We start from the raw sequence: 20,669 nt of genomic DNA, 5'->3' as shown, positions 1-20,669 counted from the left end.
GAAAGAGTGGCTTATTGTGCTTAAACTGTTTATGCAAACAATGTTGAACACCTGCTTTCCTTCTGGGAGTCAGGAATATAACCAGCCTCAAATAAAAACCTTGGCCACTGAGTCTAAAGAGCTTCCTTAGTAGATGCCACTTGACACAGCTGTCTCTATTAGTTACTCGAGGAACTAAGCACATCCTGTATGACTACCTGGAGAGGAATTTTCAAAGCTTGTGCCTGATCTCTTGTAGCTTCTCCCTTTTCTGATTTTGCTTTGTATCCTTTTGTTGTAAGAAATCATAGCCGTAAGTATAACTCTGTGCTGAGTTTTGTCAGTTCTTCAAGCAAGTCATTGAACCCGGGGATGGTCTTGGGGACCCCTGACTCTAATGGTGACAATATTTGGAACCTTCCCAAAATTCAAGTTCCGAAATACCAGCCAAGAGCTAACTTTGCAGGCAGACCTCGAGTCTGCTATGTTAACTCTTTCTACACAGCCTCCCTATGACATTTGTGCTATTATTTGGTACAAAAGAAACCAAAAGCTTTTGTCTTCTAAGAGATTATAATAACTTTATTGAATAGGATTATTCAGTTTTATAAGCATTATGCAGTTTTCCTGTTTTGTAACATATTTATATAATTAATTCGTTCAACAGATTTATTAAACATACTTATTGAGTGTCTTTTTGGAACTTAAACCCCTTAATGGGGTGACTGTATTTTCCCAACATGCAATTTTTCTATGCCAACTGGGTGTCCTACAATTCAATTCTGACACTACCTAGAGATAGTGCAAACACCACAGGTTAAGACACTAGGTCCCACAAGACTGCCCCCATTTGAGTTGCCACCTGCAAGTCCCAGATGTCCCCAAGGAAGCTGTACTTCTGCCCAGCCAACTGTAGATTAAGGAGTTCTGACTCTTCCCCCGCCATGTTCAATAATTTGCTACAGTGACTCACAGAACTCAGGAAAACACTACACTTACAAATAAAACTTTTTTTAAACTTTTTCTTGTAAAGAATACAACTCCAGAAGCACCAAATGGAAGATACACACAGGGTAGGATGTAAAGGGACTTCCATGACCAATCTGGACACTCCTGGGACCTCATTGAACAGAGTTTTTTAGGGAGGTTTCATTATGTGGGTAGGATTGACTAAATCATTAGCCATTGGTGAGTGAACTCAATCTCTAGCCCCTCTTCCTTCTCTTGAGGGCACGGGGTGGGACTGAAATTTCTAACCCTCTAATCGCCTGGTAGGTTTTTCTGGCTATCTGCCCTCATCCTAAAGCTATCCAGGGCCCCCACTATTACCATAACAAAGACACTCCTATCACTTAAAAATTCTGAGAGGTTTTAAATCTCTTTCAGGGACAAAAACTAAATATATTTTTAATTTTTCCACAGGGCATAGAGATGATAAATATATCAGGTAGAAATAGTGTTTCTTAAAAGGGTAAGGAGATAGAGTGACAGAAGCTGCTACTTTAGATAGGGTAGTCAGGGAAAACCTCACTGACAAACTTTTGAGTAGATAACTGAGTAGTGGGAGGAAGGGAGCTTTCCAGGCAGAGTAAATATAGCAAATGAAAACTGTACTGTGCATTTTAGAAATCCAAAAGTTGGTCAGTATGGCTGGAAGATATGGGGGTGGGGTGGGATAGGTGGTGTGGAGAGAGACTGGTAAGGGATGAGGTCAGGGTTAGCCTGGGGTCAGTTAATGTGGGGTCATGGTAAGAATTTTGGATTTTATTCTGGGATGGAAAGCCATTGGAAGGTTCTGATTAGGAGCATTACTTGAATTATTAAAGAATCATAACGCCTACTATTTGGAGAACAGACTGGGGGACCTCGACAAAAGTGGTTAGGAGGCTATTATGGTAGTCCAGACAAAAAGATCACAGTGATGTCAAGCAGGGAATTAGTGGAATTGATGAGAAGTTGAAGACTTTCTGTATATATGGTAAAGACAGAGACCCAGCCAGGTATACTGAAAGATTGGATGTGAGATGTGTATGAGAAATGACTCGTGCAAGGGTTTCGGCCTGAGCAGCTGGGTAGGTGGTGGTGCCAATTATTGTGGTATGCTTTGAGGAGTTGGTTTGGGAAATAGATTCAAGAATTTGGTTATAGACATGTTAAGTTTGGGGTCCTCATATTGACATCCAAGTGGAGACAGCGAGTAGGAAGGTTGATTTGAATATAGAGTTTCAAGAGGGAGAGCTATATATAACATATTTAAACTTGAAAGTTATCAGCAGATAGAGGCTTTTTGAAAGCCCTGAGAGTTGATGAGATCATCAAAGGTATCCATGTAGATGAAGACAAGAAGAGGAAGGACTAAGCTTTAGGGAACCTCCAGCATTTACAAAGAGGAAGGAGAGAGAGCCCAGGAGATTCTGAGGGAGACGCCTGGGTGTTAGAAGGAAAGTCCGATTGTGGTGTTCCATCCACTGAAAGAAGTATTGGGATGAAGTGATCTGCTATATTACATGCTTCTGGGAGGTCACTGAGTTCAGCCCTGTAAAAGTCACTGGTGAGCTTGAAGAGCTGTTTCTCTGAATTGGTGAGGATTGAAGTCTGGAGGGGATTAAAAGGGAAGGTGATTAAGAAGTGGCAGCAATTACAAACAAGTATTTTGAGGGACTTTGTTATAAAAGCTGAGAAATGAGACAGGAGCTGGAGAGGAGTCCTAAAGTTCAGAAAAGTCTGTCTTTCCTTCCTTCCTTACCTCCCTCCGCTTTCTCTGTTCCCTGCTGTCTCTTCCCTCCCTTCCTTTCCTCCTTCCTTTCTCTCCTTTCTCCCTTCCTCCCTCCCTCCCTCTTTCTCTCCCTTTCTTTCCTTCCCTCACTTCCTTTCTCTCCTTTCTCCCTTCCTCCCTCTCTCTTTCTCTCCCTTTCTTTCCTTCCCTCCCTTCCTTTCCTTCCAAATGGCAGTGTGCAAGGTCTAGTAGGGAGGGAGAAATAGATGGCATCTGGAGGGATACCATGTCCTTTAGAAAGGGCAACCAAGACTTTGAGTAGGTAAGTGGAGATAGGTCTATTATACAAAGCTCATTGCCTGTGTTATGTGTGTGAGAACAGATGCAAGTAGGTTTGTGGGTTCTCTTTTGAAAGCTAGTTAATTTTTCAGTTAATCACATAGAATGTGATTGCCCTGATTCTACTGGAGGTCAGGTTGGTGTGACAACTCACTATTTTCTTATTATCTTTAGTTGTTTACCTAGTACTTTATCATCTTAACCATTTTTAAATGTACAGTTCAGTAGTATTAAACATATTCACATTGTTGTGAAACATCTCCAGAACGTTTTCATCTTGCAAAATGGAAACTCTATTAAACAACTCCCCTTTGCAACCTCCCCCCCAGCCCCTGATAACCACCATATTTCTACTTTGTTTCTATGAATTTAACTACTTTACCTCATGTAAGTGGAATCATAAAATATTTGTCTTTTTGTGACAGGCTTATTTCACTAAGCATAATATCCTCAAGGTTCATCCATTATGTAGCACGTGATAGGATTTCCCTCTTTTTAAGGCTGAATAATATCGTATGTAGGTACCACATTTTATCCTCTACAGTTTTTAATAGACACTATGTGTACGTAATTGAGTTATCAGTTTCTTATTTCTTGGTTTAATTTTATTTCAAAATAGTTCTTGTAAATAATTTTTATAAAGCCATTTTGTTTTCTTTCTTCCTTTTGCTTTGGGTTGATTTATGTATTCTTCCTATTCTTTGCTTCAGACTTCTGGCAGCAAATGAGGACATTGATCCAAAACATTTATAGTTAACAATGGCTTTCATTGCTTAAACCCTGACATTCAAAATGAGGTGACTGACTTAGAAAATGGAATATATTTAGAAATATTATTCGAAAAAAAGTCTCATTATAACTTGCATTTTTATATTAAGACTTTTCTTAATTTGTCAACTGACCCAAGTAGTATTTTGATGATGTATATGTAACAGATTTTGTTGAAAGACAAATATTGAACTGTTCATTTTACAAGAACTAGCAGGCAATGAATTTAGCAAAGATGGTTTGTTCTTATTTCTTGATTGGGTGGTTTTTTTTTTTTTCTTTGGGGTTTTGGTAAATTATTTATGCATAATCCTGTTAATATCCGTGCAATGTTTGGTAATACTAATACAATTCATTTTGAAAATCATAAGTGAATTTGCTCATGGTTTATGTTCATAGATATGTTAAATGCTCCCTAACCATTATTCTTTGAATGGTAGTTGTTAAATGATAGGATTCTAGTAGGTTGTATGGAGACATGAGGTACTCTGTGAAGAACAATATTTAAAGTTAAGCTATGTGATTGATTATGCATGGTGTTTTGCAAGAGCTTTGGCAGTATTATATATTTTAAGAATTGAAAAACACCCTATTTTCTAGCCACCTCCAAAACTTGATGTCAGTTTGCCGAAAAGTTGAAAAAATGCCAACTGTTAGTCCCTGTTGCATGTGAACACACGTTTCACAGCAGAGTAGCATGGATTTAAGTACTGCTTTTGAGACTTAACCTCCTACCCTTTCCAAGCTCTTTGCGCTCTCTTTTAGTTTTCACAGCCATAGTGTATGTTTTGTATTTGCTTTCTTAAATCAACTGGAAAATTGCATGGTTTTTAACATGGAAATATAGTCTTCAATCTTTAATAAGATTTAGGTACAATATGGTTTTTGATGGCCTTTTATTCCAGGAGGCGGTTTACTGTATTGTAAATATTCATTGTTCCTTTTTTAGTTTTCTGGACACAGGTTCTTCTGGTACTTTATAGTCAGATATATTCTGGTACTATTCTGGTATATATTCTGGTACTATATAGTTCCCCAAAGGTAAGAGTTGAGAACCTAGTTTACTGTGGCTATTTGAATAAGAAAAATGGATGTCTGAGAGTTTTGAGCAGCTAGCAGTCATATCTTCCACCTGAGCTTTTCCCACTTTCTGCCAAAAGGAAGTCACCTACAAAAAGCAAAACAGTTAGCATCCCCTGCACTGAAAATTATCATGTGGAATGTAATCCCAAATTGAACAGTATGACAAGTGCAGAATGGTGTATGTGTAGAAATAAAGTTTTATATTTATGTGTTTGATAAGCTTTAATGTTTTCTAATGGCTTCTCCCTTTTTTCCCCCAACTAAATGTAAAATTTTTGAGGCAAGGAATATGCCTTATTTTCTTTCTATATACCCCAGAGTTTTGGACATTTGATAGATACTCAGGAATTGTGTAGTTGATTGGGGAAAGATTAATTTAGTCATTTTCTAGCAGTTTCTGATACTGTAAAAAGATAATATTTACTTTTCTGAATATATATCTTATGGTACATATTTTTAAAATAAGCTATATTAATTAAAGTAATTAAACTATACTCACAATATTCATTGTGAGTACCATATTTAAGTATCTCGGCAGCATTTGTATTCAAGTTGTGTGAACATTATTTCCTTTTTATAGTATTTGGCATATGGCTACATTAGACATATGAAACACTTTAAAAGTTTTATTATTTTCAAGTAATGATTGAATTCTGTTGTGTTTGGTCAATGGACTTTAGTTTTTGCCTCCATCAGTGGAACATATGTATATATACACATGCTATTTGTGATTTAAAATTTTGAAAGGTAATTTCTGTATTTTTATTTTTCAGAACATCTTAGCAGAACCATCAAAGTCTAATGGAAATATGGTTCACGATTCCTCATCTTCATATGTAATATATCCACCTGATAAGCCTTTCCTTAATAGTGATCTGCGACGTTCCCCAAATAAGCCTACATTTGCCTATCCAGAAAGCAACAGCAGAGGTAATAGAGCCTAACTATTTCTTTTGTGTGTTTATTCACTGCTTAAAAACTCTTAATTGTGTCTTCCATTTATTGTAAAATTAGAGGAGGAGAGTATACTTCCCCCTTCCTGTTTTTAAATTTTTTTTTTTTCTGCAGTACGCGGGCCTCTCACTGTTGTGGCCGCTCCCGTTGCGGAGCACAGGCTCCGGACGCGCAGGCTCAGCGGCCATGGCTCACGGGCCCAGCCACTCTGCAGCACATGGGGTCTTCCCGGACCGGGGCACGAACCCGTGTCCCCTGCATCGGCAGGCGGACTCTCAACCACTGCGCCACCAGGGAAGCCCCCCTTCTTGTTTTTAACCTCCTCAAAATATAATGCCTTTCTTTTGTTCCTTGATTATTAGACGTCATCATCCACCTAATCATCAAGACTATGTTACTTTGAGTCATCTAGGACTGCTCTGTCATTTCCAGCATCACTCAGGAACCAAGACTTGTGTTTTGCTTCTGAAATATCCCCCAAACTTACAGGTTTTCTCTGTCTCTTCATTCTCATTGGTTTGGTTCAGGCTCTCATCATCTATTGCATAGATAATTGTAATACACTTTTAACCAATTTCCCTGCCCTTGGTCTCCCTCTCATCCCCAGTTAACAACATTGCTGCTATTTGCTGTTACTCATCATCTCTCCCACTGTAAAGAAAAGTTTCAGCACCTCTTCATGGCGTAAATAATGAAGTCTTAGATTTTCTATAACTTAAGCTCTACCTGCTTTACCAGCTTCATCCCTAGCCACTCTTCCATTCTTCCTTACCCACATATCCTTTGCTTTGGCTGCTTTGAAATATAGTTGTTCCTGAAACTTGCCATCTGTATTAGTTTTCTTGCTGCCTTAACAAATTACTACAAACTTAGCAGTCTTAAATAACCAAAATGTATTATCTGAGAGTTTCTGTAGGACTAGCAGGGTACGCTATTTAGGCTCCTGAAATCACAGTGTTGACTGGACTGCATTCCTTACTGGAGAGTCTAGGAAAGAACCTGTTGCTAGCTCATTCAGATTCTTGGCCAAATTCAGTTCCTTGTGGTTGTAGAACTGAGGTTCCATTGTCTTGCCGACCTTCAGTCAGCACCAGTCTTTGCTCCTAGAATCTGTCTGCATTCTCGTGCTTTTCTTATGGTCCCCTACAGGAATGGTGGGTCATGTCTCTCTCATGCTTCAGATTTCTCTGACTTCTCCCACTGCTTCTTTCTAATTACAGCCAGAGAAAATTGTCAGCTTTTAAGGGTTCATGTATTTTAGTTAGATTGAGCCCAGTCAAATAATCAGATATAATTTCCCTATCTGTAAGGTCCATAGCTTTAAATACATCTCCCAAAATGCTTTTTACCATATAACAGGTTTTCAGGGATTCTAGGATTAGGACATAGGCATCTTTGAGTGTCTGTTTTGCTTAGCACACCAGCCATGGTGAAAATTATACTCTTTTCTCTAAAGCCTGGATTGTATATTATTTCTTCATAGCGTCTTCTTCTCTACCAGCTTCCTCAACACATACCTCTCTCTGCTGTCTTCAGATGTCTCTTCTGAACTCTCTTGGTCCTTTGGTCATACCTCATAGCCTTTACTTTTTTGTCTGGGGCGAGGGGTGGTGGTTTCTGTGTCTATCCATCCTGTACTGAAAGTAGGTATCATTGGATTGATACCAGAAACACTGTAAAAGTATAATGGATCATAATAATTATCTTGGGGCATTGCTACACAGTTCATAACACCATGTTCTGAAGGAATAAAAGAAGCTATTTACTGTCTTCCACATTATTTTTTCTTGTTTACTTTCTTCTTCCTCTCCTTTTTTCTGCCCTTTCTCATTTTCCTGAAAACCACAAATTACTCACAGGCAGAATTTAGCTTTATTGCTAACACACTAGGTTAAACACTTGCTAACCTTTGCTTTGTGAATAAATCTGCCCCATTTAATTTTTCTTATTCATGGATTCTTTAGTAATTTGCTTTTCTGTGAACTTTAAAAAAAGTTTCTTTAGATCGACGTAAAGATCAACGTAAAGATCAAAACTAGATGAAAAATCGTGATAGGATTAGTGTCTAATTCTTAGACCTTATGTTCCTGCTAGAACTCTTGCATGTTTTATGTGTGTGCTTATTTTTTTAAAAGAAATTATTACTAAAATTTAACTGATTTTTGCTCCACTGTGGGCTTCAGTTATTTGTGTTTTGCTTTTTTAACCTATGTTGTTTGAAAGTTATACAGCTTTTGTCTTTTTTCTAAATTGCCAGTCTTTAGCTGCTGTATTCTGATGAGTAGCACTTTATCAATTGTTTTATTAACCGTTAAGTTAATTAGTATTTTCTTTAACATCATCTTTGAGATACAGTATCTTATGAATAAGATATTTCTAGTTAGTAAATTGAGTATCACCTATTGAAATTCTTAAAAGACACTTAAAAGAAATTCTTAAAGGCCTCGGGTTAAATTTATTTCAGCAAACACTTTTAATGCCCCATTACAGGCTAGGATTTACATTGGTAACTATACTTAGATATTGTTACCTACCTAGTATTTTATTATACAGCCAGTACACAGTACAAACCAGTGTTATTCTGAGATTGATTTTTAGGATATTTGCAATGCATTTCCCAATTGAAACAAAAGGGTTCCTAAACTAATTTACAAACAGCTGTTTAACCCATATGTGGCTAAAATATAACACTTCTTTTATCTAGAAAATCATTAGTAAATATAATTGCCACACTACTGATTAAACACAACTTTAAAAAAAAATGAAAGGAATGAAATGCAGTAACATTTCAGACATAGCAAATATATTTCATTTCATCCTCTCAGGAAAACTGTATAAGGTAGGTATATTCAAAATTAACTGATGAAGAAACATCTCAAAGATGATTACTTTAACATATGCAGTATCAAAACCATTTTCTCTTCCCACTTTTTCCCTGATTTGTTCAGTGAACGCTCAAATATTTACTGAATGAATGAAGGCTTATTTTGAATAGATACTTGCCATGATAAACTTTTTCTTTTATACTTAGTAAATTTTTTTTCTCACTAATACTGTAGGGGGGAAAACTTGTTTTTTTTAGTTTAGTTATGGTTTAACATTTTCATTGATAAATTACCATTTCACTTCACTATCTGAAAATGACTTTGAAAATATAATTTGACTAATGCCATGGAACGAGATAAACTGTGCTTCTTGTAATTCTCATATTAATTTTGAACTTCAGTTAGAAAAGAAGTGAACAAGAAATTCGAAATTATTACTGACATCAAAAAATGTACTAATGTTTTTAGAGAGTCCTTTAAAATAATGGTAACATCATTCCAAAGATTTTCAGTATAACCCATAGCTTATGTCACTTGTTCAGTACATTTCACATGATAGTAATGTGAAGAATGGCTTGGATGTTTGCAGCAAGGTAAGTAGCTACAAGGTGGTTCTACTAGGCCAGTGCTTTCCATCCTTTCACATACCATAGTACATACGGACAATAAAACAGTAATATATATATAGCACACTGAGATAAACTGGTGGGGTTGGTGGCAACTAATCTGGGGTCTTTTACTGTCCCAAGCTACTCTTGATCCCCCTAAGAGCTGAGAGAAAAAACATCTTGGCATATCTATCACAAATTTGTGTTGGAACACTCAGTGTTATTGGGGCCAGTGTTATAGTCAAGTTATAGCTATTGTATTAGGTATTGATAACAATTTACTGCCTATCTGTTCTTCTAAAGCATTGGTTCTCAATTTTTTTTGGTCCAGGAAACCCATTACATGTGTACATAAGTATTTCAATGAAGAATATTTTTCCAAATTTAAAAAACATACTATAAAGAGTGGCATTGTTTTATTTTACACTGTGTAAATCTCTTATTTCTGGCTTAATAGAAGACAGCTTAACTCTCATATCTACTTTTGCATTCCACTCGTGATGATAAATTGTTCTGATTCAAGTATGTGGGAAAGAAAATCTGGCCTTACACAGATATGCAGTTGGAAAACGAGTAAATTTTGAGAGCCTTTCCAACAATTTGTGGCTATTCTTTGACACTACAGCTTGGCAAATACAGTTTCTTAAAATTTAGCTGCAGTGTGGATTATGGAAACATTACTGAGTTTTTCATACTCTGGGACCTCAGCCACCTACGTGGTTGCATATTAACTAGAAGGATTTAAGATTCAGAAGCAGTTGTAATTACACCTGTGGTTTATTACAGTGGAATCTGGAGAAATCCAGATTCAGGCTTCCAAAGTTTTTTCTTGTGATCACATAAAACACACTTCTTCCTCCAGCAATAAACTGCATAACTAGGCTCAGAGACAAGGGCTTTTATTTGGAATTGGTCACACAGACACTTTGTGCCTGCTCAGCCAGTCAAGATATTCACCATAAAACATATTGTTTACACAGTCTAGGCAGACTTCTGCAGCAGGATTCAGTGCCCTAGTCATACAAAACGACCTTATCAGTTAGCAACATAGAGAACATTCCCAAAGTCAATTCCCAGAAGTTAGTCAAGGTTCAAGCCTGTAAACCATTTTTTTTTTTTTTGAGTGCTATTCCACTGAAATTCATTGGTTTGTTTTGAACTTTGAATGGCTCTTTTATCCATGCATGACTTGTTAATTGTATTGACTTATACACACTTGTAAAATTTGACATTTCTTTATACAATATCAAAAAGATTACGTTTGTTAATATCACGCGATCTCAGTAGAAGAAAATCTTTATATTGGGAAACTATAAAGCTCACAGAACAGATAACTATTTTTTTTTTAGAATTTTAACTTTCACTTGAATTTTATCATTGGCAGCAATTACTGTCAGCTCTTTGAAAGCCCATGTCATTTGAGAAATTCAGGACAAGCAGATTAGGAAAATGACTAAATACCTTAAGTCTGAATAGTCGGTAGTCTAACAAAAGTTCTTTCAAATAAAAATGGTGTTTCTTTGAAGGAAATGTTTTTTGTTCAGTTCACAAGTCAAACGTTTGTGCATCAAGACCATTGTCCTTTGTCCATTGTCCTTTACAGGTGTGTCCTTCCCATTTTGTCACACAGTATTAAGTAGATGTGTACTCAAGGCTTGAGATTTAATGATTTTTACTGCTTCATCGAGGCCAACAAACAAGTGGCTTTGTTTTTTCTTACTGAGTGTGGCTGTGACGAATACAATGCCAAAATTATTGTTTAGTGCCAGTTCTTTGATTTGTGCTAAAATTAGTAGTTCTATCCAACATTGCTCTTGCATCATCTTTGCAAATGTCAACACAGTGAAAAGAGTAAATAAAATCTTAGTAGTGTAATGAAAATAGTGTTGATCTCACAGACCCTGGTGATGAGCCACACCTCCCCATGGGGCCATACCCCATGCTTTGAGAACCAACATAGTAAAGACTCTGAGTACATACAGAGTCATGTTTTGTTTATGTAAATATTTTTCACCAGGTGTGGGAAGAGTAGATAGTAGCATCTCTCTCCAGAAACTAGACAATAGCTCCTTGAAAGAAAGGACATAATTATTTTTATGTTCTCTTCTTCTTCTTGCAGAGTGCCTTACCCATCATATGTGCTCTATAAATGTTGAACTGAAATTTAGGTCAGAAATTAGTCTAAACTGAAGCAATGCCAGTTGGGATAGAGAACAGGAGACTGATTAAGGAGAGATTTATGCATAGTTTGGTGGGCAGTGAAGAAGAAGTCCAAGATTTCTATTGTGGAGAATGGTAGTGTGATTAGGACAAATTACAGGAAAGCTAGAACATTTCAAGGAAAGATAATGAATATGATTTTGGCTGTATCAAATTTGAGATGCCTGTGAGTTAGGTGGAGATGAAATAGTAAGTAAATGAAAATAAAAGTGAAGTGTAAAAGAACTCTGCACTAATGAACTCAGGCATGAACAGGGATACAGTAGTAAATGAAGCTATATGTGTGTGGAGGGGTTTCTCTGGAAAGAAAGTAGAGGGGGAAAGAGGTTTGGAAAATAGCACTGTTTAAATAGTGAGCTAAAATTAGTGGGAATAGTCAGAAGGGTAGAGAACTATGAAGACAGAAAAATACTAGGGAAATTAAAGATGTGTACTAGTGATTTGGATCCCCCCATGTCCCCCCCGCCTGAAAGAGTTTTGGAAAATAGCACTGTTTAAATAGTGAGCTAAAATTAGTGGGAATAGTCAGAAGGGTAGAGAACTATGAAGACAGAAAAATACTAGGGAAATTAAAGATGTGTACTAGTGATTTGGATCCCCCCATGTCCCCCCCGCCTTAATCTGCAGCAAACTTGTGCTGATAAATTAGTGATAGAAATATTCCAGATAACAGATAGACCCCACTTTGTTGTTAATGAGATGATATTGAGGTCTGCTAGGCTTAATGTACCCCAAATTCTGAATGAATGGCAAGCTAGATTGAGAAGAGGAAAAAGTCTTTCATTGTTTTCGTGCTCTAGATGTTACTAGAAAGTTTTCAAACTTTGCACATTAGAATCACCTGAGGATCTTCTTGGACTCCTGCCTTTCATTCCAAATATTCTGTGGTGGTTTTTGCTTGTTTGGGGGTTTTGGGGTTTTTTGTTTTTGTTTGTATGGGGTATGTTCTGGGCGTTAGGATTTTTTAAAGCTCACCAAGTAGTACAGAAAATGCAGTGAAGATGGGGAATCACTGATTGTCTTAGGGAACGAAGGAATGATAAATTACTAAGATGAGGTTTAATTTTATTAGGTAAAGAGAAAGAGATTGCTGCCATGTCTTCTAATTTGTATTTTAGATTAATAATCATGGAGACTTTCCTAGATATGTTTATTGAAACATCTACATACCAACTATGTGCCACACATAGTATGTAGCATTGGTGTTTGAATTATGAATAATAGGTTGTCTCTTCCCTCTACGGAGTTCACATTTCAGAGATTATTAAATTTTAAGGAAAACTCGGTATCTATCTTTGACGCTAAGTTTTCCAGAGGCAATTTGCACTCTACTACTCAACCAAAATGTATTTAATTTTGAAATGTATGTTCAGGGATACTGTGGGTAAGGAGGATAAAAATTTTAAATCTAGTGTTTGCTGTGGAAGGTCTATTTGTGAAAATAAAACAGATATGTACAGTATTTTAGTATGTCACTTTTTTCCATCTTTCAGTGTTTGAATTTGCTTCTTGTTCTAGAAATGTATTTCCCACTGTATACCTTCCCAATATATGAAGTTAAAAATCTCTCATTTTTCATTTCTACATAGAATATTTTTCACTCAAGGGAATTTCTAGGTAATGTGGTTATTTGAACATAAATGCAGTGGTGCATGACCTCATAGATGTGAGGGCAGTAGAAGGGAGAAAAAAGCAAGAGCTCACTCACATACGTTTCTAAGGAAAAACAAAAAACATAAGATCCATTATTTCATCACCTAGAATGTTTTTTAACTCAATAAAGCAGGCATGTTTGTATGAAAACTAAATATAAAGCTGAAAAACTATGCCAAATGTAACTCTTAAAGTGAAGATATAATGTACATGAACTTCCTTTCATACAAAATCTCATTTTTGACATAGAAAATGTATTCAGGGATATGTGTGCATATGTACTTACATGTTTATATATTTTTAAATATATATTAGCCATTTGGTAGAATAAAGTCATTTTGCATCTTTATGGTACTGGATTTATTTAATAAAAACTTAGAAAACAAAGAGCAGTTAATAAAAACTTAGCTATAAGTGATAGACATTTCCAGTCTGAACTAGCTTTGGCAAAGAATCTTTTTGGTTTACAAACATGCAAGGGAGGATTGAACAACCAAGAACAGAAAGGCAGATATACGGGTGAACTTCAAGAACATTAGAAACCAGGGACTCAAACATGACCAACACTTTCTCCCCATCTATTTTTTAAATTCTTCTTCTAGCTAGCTTCATTCTCTCTAGCCACAGAACAGCTTTTCCACATATCAGGAAACATGGCTGCTAAAAGCTTGAATTTTAAGTTGAACTAATTCTGGCTTCAGCTTTTGGGGCCAGAGTCCAAAAATCCCAAGAAGAAAGCTATTGTCTGGGCTTCAGTTGGGTATCCCTGTGGGTCAGTCAGCTGTGGCCATATTTGTGAGAGGGTACTAAAGGAATACATCAGTTGTATTTATAGCCATGTTGAGGTAAGAGGAAATTACCAGGAAAAAACATGTATAAGCCAGACAAACAGTTCCCAAGATGTATGCTATACTTCATACAATAAAATATAATAATAAAGAAAAATCAAGGAAACAAAATTAGAAATAATAAAATACAGTGAAAAAAATAGGGTGACATTTATCAGATGTGATGACATTGATTATGTTAAAAAGAAAAAAGAAAAAGAAAAACTCGAGTCAGTATATGCTTTTTAAGCCAAACAAAATGACACATTAAAAGTAAAAAGCTGGCAAAGACATGTTAGGAACATAACAGATAAAAAGGATGATTGCAATATTACTGTCAGAATAATTGTCATAGACAAATATCAGCAGTTTCATATGATAATAAATAACAAATAAAACCCAGCTTTAAATTAAGAAAGGGAAATACCTAGGTGCCAGAAATAAAATGAATTTAAGGCCAAAAGCCTCAGGGACATTATGAGGAGTCTTGGTATTAGATATAAGCCTTAGGTATTGGGGTACAGTAGGGGAGAAGTTGGGATTTTAAATCTAGGTAGCAACTGGAGACAGAGCTTTAGGCCCAGGTGAAGTGGCTTCTGGAATAATGCTTCCTTTGCAAATCTAATTGGAGAAAAGGAACTGGAATCGCTCAGCCACCTGGCTGGGAAGGAGGCCATGGTAGAAAAGTCACCTGAGGTAAATCAGCCTAGGCCTGTTCTGTGTGCTCTGTGAGGAGAATACTTGAAGACTTGAATAAATGGAGCTGTGCAATGTTCCTCAGTGGAAACTCTTAATATTGTGAATATCACTTAAAGAATGATGTGTGAGAGCTGCATTTTTTCTTTTAATAGAAGGCTTCACTCATATAAAGGATGGCCTCACCATGTCGACTAATAACAGATTATAGAGCTATAAAAATAGGAAGTGTGGTTTGAGCCGGTTCAGAACTAGAAATTAGTGGAACAGAAAGTTCATAGACAAGTATGTATAAGGATGGAATTCTAGAAATGTATCTATAGATTGACATGGAGAAACACTCATATTTCAATAAGTGTGATACCAGCTAGCAAAGGGATAATTTCACTAACTTATAAAAGCATAGAAAAATCCAGAAGGATTTCAACAAAATGTTTATTATACTGAGATGATAGGATTGTGGGTCTCTTGGTTTTCCTTTTCATTTCTGTTTTTCCTAAATCCTGCTTAATGTGCATTCAGATTTTTTGCAAAAGAAAACGGTTAAACATTACATACTTATGGATTGCAGTACTTGGAAGGAAATTCATATAATCTTAAGTACTTTCATTATCGATCAAGAAAAGAATGAAAATAATTGTAGTTAACACTGCTGTATGATATATAGGAAGGTTGTCAAGACAGTAGATCCTAAGAGTTCTCATCACAAGGAGAAATTTCTTCTTATTTTTATTGTATGAATATGAGATATAGAAGTTAACTAAACCCACTGTGTTAATTTCACAATACATATAAATCAACCCATCATGCTGGACACCTTAAACTTATACATTGATGTATGTCAAGTATTTGTCAGTGAAACTGGAAAAAGAAAACCGAAGCATTAATTCAAGTTTGTTAAAGAACCAGTAGAGCTAAGAAAAGTGGGAGAAAGAAGTAATGTTTGGCTTTTGTTTTGTTTTGAAATAAAAATGCTGAAGATTCCAAGGAACTTCTGAGAAAGATTCTAAAGAAATGCTAAGATTTTAAGGAAAAAACATAAATCAATTATTCACATAGTTAGAAATAAGGAGAATATGATAGATGACTGTAGGACTATTAAGTTCAGTTCTCTATTAATAAACTTGGGTGTCTTAATAAAATATTTTTAAACACAGAAATGAGGGGGAGGGGGTTGACTAGAAAAAAATGCTTAAAACTGTCAAAGTCTCGGTAAGGTTCTAGCCCCGAGTAGTTTTAGGGAATAAGTTTTGAGAAATGTTTAAATAAACATCTCCATGATATATTAGCCATTTCAGAATGCAGTGAAGAAAGCATATACTTTTTGGGTCTTTTCGTTAATCTAGCATATCCCTGCAATATCATAGTGGCTGATGTATCAAACAACAATAGAGTGTTCCAGCCAATTGCAATAATAACTAAATGCAAAAATAAAATACTAGCAAAATCATTTACTGTTAGGTACAGTTTAATGAAGGAATGCAAGAAATGTTTGCTATTACAAAGTTTAGTAAATACTCAGTGGTTCAAAACAGGCAAAAAAACTCAAATGGCATGTATTAATTTTCTCTTTTTATATTACATTTTTTTTTTTACATCTTTATTGGAGTATAAGTGCTTTACAGTGGTGTGCTGGTTTCTGCTTTATAACAAAGTGAATCATTTATACATATACATATGTATAAATATGCGTCTCCCTCTTTCCCACCCTCCCTATCCCACCCCTCCAGGCGGTCACAATGCACCAAGCTGATCTCCCTGTGCTATGCAGCTGCTTCCCACTAGCTATATACCTTACGTTTGGTAGTGTATATATGTCCATGCCTCTCTCTCGCTTTGTCACAGCTTACTCTTCCCCCTCCCCATATCCTCAAGTCCATTCTCTAGTAGGTCTGTGTCTTTATTCCTGTCTTACCCCTAGGTTCTTCAGAACCCTTTTTTTTTTTTTTTTAGATTCCATATATATGTTAGCATACAGTATTTGTCTTTCTCTTTCTGACTTCACTCTGTTTGACAGACTGTAGGTCTATCCACCTCATTACAAATAGCTCAATTTCATTTCTTTTTATGGCTGAGTAATATTCCATTGTATATATGTGCCACATCTTCTTTATCCATTCATCCGATGATGGACACTTAGGTTGTTTCCATCTCCTGGCTATTGTAAATAGAGCTGCAATGAACATTTTGGTACATGACTCTTTCTGAATTATGGTTTTCTCAGGGTATATGCCCAGTAGTGGGATTGCTGGGTCATACGGTAGTTCTATTTGTAGTTTTTTAAGGAACCTCCATACTGTTCTCCACAGTGGCTGTATCAATTTACATTTCCACCAACAGTGCAAGAGGGTTCCCTTTTCTACAAACCCTCTCCAGCATTTATTGTTTGTAGATTTTTTGATGATGGCCGTTCTGACTGGTGTAAGATGATATCTCATTGTAGTTTTGATTTGCATTTCTCTAATGATTAATGATGTTGAGCATTCTTTCATGTGTTTGTTGGCAGTCTGTATATCTTCTTTGGAGAAATGTCTATTTAGGTCTTCTGCCCATTTTTGGATTGGGTTGTTTGTTTTTTTGTTATTGAGCTGCATGAGCTGCTTGTAAATTTTGGAGATTAATCCTTTGTCAGTTGCTTCATTTGCAAATATTTTCTCCCATTCTGAGGGTTGTCTTTTGGTCTTGTTTATGGTTTCCTTTGCTGTGCAAAAGCTTTGAAGTTTCATTAGGTCCCATTTGTTTATTTTTGTTTTTATTTCCATTACTCTAGGAGATGGGTCAAGAAGGATCTTGCTGTGATTTATGTCATAGAGTGTTCTGCCTATGTTTTCCTCTAAGAGTTTGATAGTTTCTGGCCTTACATTTAGGTCTTTAATCCATTTTGAGCTTATTTTTGTGTATGGTGTTAGGGAGTGATCTAATCTCATACTTTTACATGTACCTGTCCAATTTTCCCAGCACCACTTATTGAAGAGGCTGTCCTTTCTCCACTGTATATTCCTGCCACCTTTATCAAAGATAAGGTGACCATATGTGCATGGGTTTATCTCTGGGCTTTCTATCCTATTCCATTGATCTATCTTTCTGTTTTTGTGCCAGTACCATACTGTCTTGATTACTGTAGCTTTGTAGTATAGTCTGAAGTCAGGCAGCCTGATTCCTCCAGCTCCATTTTTTGTTCTCAAGATTGCTTTGGCTATTCGGGGTCTTTTGTGTTTCCATACAAATTGTGAAATTTTTTGTTCTAGTTCTGTGAAAAATGCCAGTGGTAGTTTGATAGGGATTGCATTGAATCTATAGATTGCTTTGGGTAGTAGAGTCATTTTCACAATGTTGATTCTTCCAATCCAAGAACATGGTATATCTCTTCATCTCTTTGGATCATCTTTAATTTCTTTCATCAGTGTCTTATAATTTTCTGCATACAGGTCTTTTGTCTCCTTAGGTAGGTTTATTCCTAGATATTTTATTCTTTTTGTTGCAGTGTTAAATGGGAGTGTTTTCTTGATTTCACTTTCAGATTTCTCATCAGTAGTGTATAGGAATGCCAGAGATTTCTGTGCATTAATTTTGTATCCTGCTACTTTACCAAATTCATTGATTAGCCCTAGTAGTTTTCTGGTAGCATCTTTAGGATTCTCTATGTATAGTATCATGTCATCTGCAAACAGTGACAGCTTTACTTCTTCTTTTCAGATTTAGATTCCTTTTATTTCCTTTTCTTCTCTGATTGCTGTCCAAAACTATGCTGAATAAGAGTGGTGAGAGTGGGCAACCTTGTCTTATTCCTGATCTTAGTGGAAATGATTTCAGTTTTTCACCATTGAGGACGATGTTGGCTGTTGGTTTGTCATATATGGCCTTTATTATGTTGAGGAAAGTTCCCTCTATGCCTACTTTCTGCAGGGTTTTTATCATAAATAGGTGCTGAATTTTGTCGAAAGCTTTCTCTGCATCTATTGAGGTGCTCATATGGTTTTTCTCCTTCAGTTTGTTAATATGGTTTATCACATTGACTGAATTGCGTATATTGAAGAATCCTTGCATTCCTGGAATAAACCCCACTTGATCATGGTGTATGATCCTTTTAATGTGCTGTTGGATCCTGTTTGCTAGTATTTTGTTGAGGATTTTTGCATCTATGTTCATCAGTGATTTTGGCCTGTAGTTTTCTTTCTTTGTGACGTCCTTGTCTGGTTTTGATATCAAGGTGATGGTGGCCTCGTAGAATGAGTTTGGGAGTGTTCCTCCCTCTGCTATATTTTGGAAGAGTTTGAGAAGGATAGGTGTTAGCTCTTCTCTAAATGTTTGATAGAATTCGCCTGTGAAGCCATCTGGTCCTGGGCTTTTGTTTGTTGGAAGATTTTTAATCACAGTTTCAATTTCAGTGCTTGTGATTGGTCTGTTCATATTTTCTATTTCTTCCTGATTCAGTCTTGGCAGGTTGTGCATTTCTAAGAATTTGTCCATTTCTTCCAGGTTGTCCATTTTATTGGCATAGAGTTGCTTGTAGTAATCTCTCATGATCTTTTGTATTTCTGCAGTGTCAGTTGTTACTTCTCCTTTTTCATTTCTAATTCTATTGATTTGAGTCTTCTCCCTTTTTTTCTTGATGAGTCTGGCTAATGGTTTATCAGTTTTGTTTATCTTCTCAAAGAACCAGCTTTTGGTTTTATTGATCTCTGCTATTGTTTCCTTCATTTCTTTTTCATTTATTTTTGATCTGATTTTTATGATTTCTTTCCTTCTGCTAACTTTGGGGTTTTTTTGTTCTTTCTCTAATTGCTTTATGTGCAATGTTAGGTTGTTTATTCGAGATGTTTCTTGTTTCTTAAGGTAGGATTGTATTGCTATAAACTTCCCTCTTAGAATTGCTTTTGCTGCATCCCATAGATTTTGGGTCGTCGTGTCTCCATTGTCATTTGTTTCTAGGTATTTTTTGATTTCCTCTTTGATTTCTTCAGTGATCACTTCGTTATTAAGTAGTGTATTGTTTAGCCTCCATGTGTTTGTATTTTTTACAGATCTTTTTTCTGTAATTGATATCTAGTCTCATAGTGTTGTGGTTGGAAAAGATACTTGATACGATTTCAATTTTCTTAAAATTACCAGGGCTTGATTTGTGACCCAAGATGTGATGTATCCTGGAGAATGTTCCATGAGCACTTGAGAAAAATGTGTATTCTGTTGTTTTTGGATGGAATGTCCTATAAATATCAATTAAGTCCATCTTGTTTAATGTATCATTTAAAGCTTGTGTTTCCTTATTCATTTTCATTTTGGAGGATCTGTCCATTGGTGAAAGTGGGGTGTTAATGTCCCCTACTATGAATGTGATACTGTCGGTTTCCCCTTTTATGGCTGTTAGTATTTGCCTTATGTATTGAGGTGCTCCTATGTTGGGTGGGGCTTCCCTGGTGGCGCAGTGGTTGAGAGTCCGCCTGCCGATGCAGGGGACATGGGTTCATGCCCTGGTCCGGGAAGATCCCACATGCTGCGGAGCGGCTGGGCCCATGAGCCATGGCCGCTGATCCTGTGCGTCCGGAGCCTGTGCTCCACAGCAGGAGAGGCCACAGCAGTGAGAGGCCTGTGTATCGCAAAAAAAAAAATCTATTACATTTTTTATGATTATTCCAGGTATATCAAAGAATTATTGTTCCTTTAAATACTAGTCTTATGTCTGGGCTGTTTTCCTATTCTCTTAGTCTTCTTAGTTGGTTTTTCAGGTTTCTCAGTGTGTGTATTCATGTTTCGTATCTGTGTTCTTTCTAATTAGATTGTAGTCTCATTGCATACCAGCAAGAATAAGCTGGCTATATTATAAAATGTATCATTCTCCTATTTGGGGCCTGCCACATCCTAGGCACTGAGAAACTTGGTGAATTAATGAATTATGTTAATACATGGGAATGCGTGCCTTGTTTTGAGTGGGAAAGCTCGATTTTTACAAGATGGTAGTTCTTCCTACTTATTGTATAGTTTACATGAAGCTTTATTTAAA

At 36.3% G+C, this 20,669-nt stretch overlaps 1 protein-coding gene across 1 annotated transcript in view; it reads left to right on the top strand.

The window, feature by feature from the left end:
- CEP57 (centrosomal protein 57) overlaps nucleotides 1-20,669 on the top strand; it is a 46,587-nt gene that overhangs the window by 6,868 nt on the left and 19,050 nt on the right. Inside the window, exon 2 of the mRNA XM_007451255.1 lies at nucleotides 5,659-5,815. Within this exon, the coding sequence (XP_007451317.1) occupies nucleotides 5,659-5,815 (157 nt within the window). The remainder of the gene's footprint in view (nucleotides 1-5,658; nucleotides 5,816-20,669) is intronic.

Source organism: Lipotes vexillifer, unplaced genomic scaffold (genome assembly GCF_000442215.2).
Source record: "Lipotes vexillifer unplaced genomic scaffold, Lipotes_vexillifer_v1.1 scaffold1396, whole genome shotgun sequence".
NCBI classification, from domain to species: domain Eukaryota; kingdom Metazoa; phylum Chordata; class Mammalia; order Artiodactyla; family Lipotidae; genus Lipotes; species Lipotes vexillifer.
Note: the sequence above shows the minus strand (reverse complement) of the source record. Positions and strands in the feature narration are given on the sequence as shown.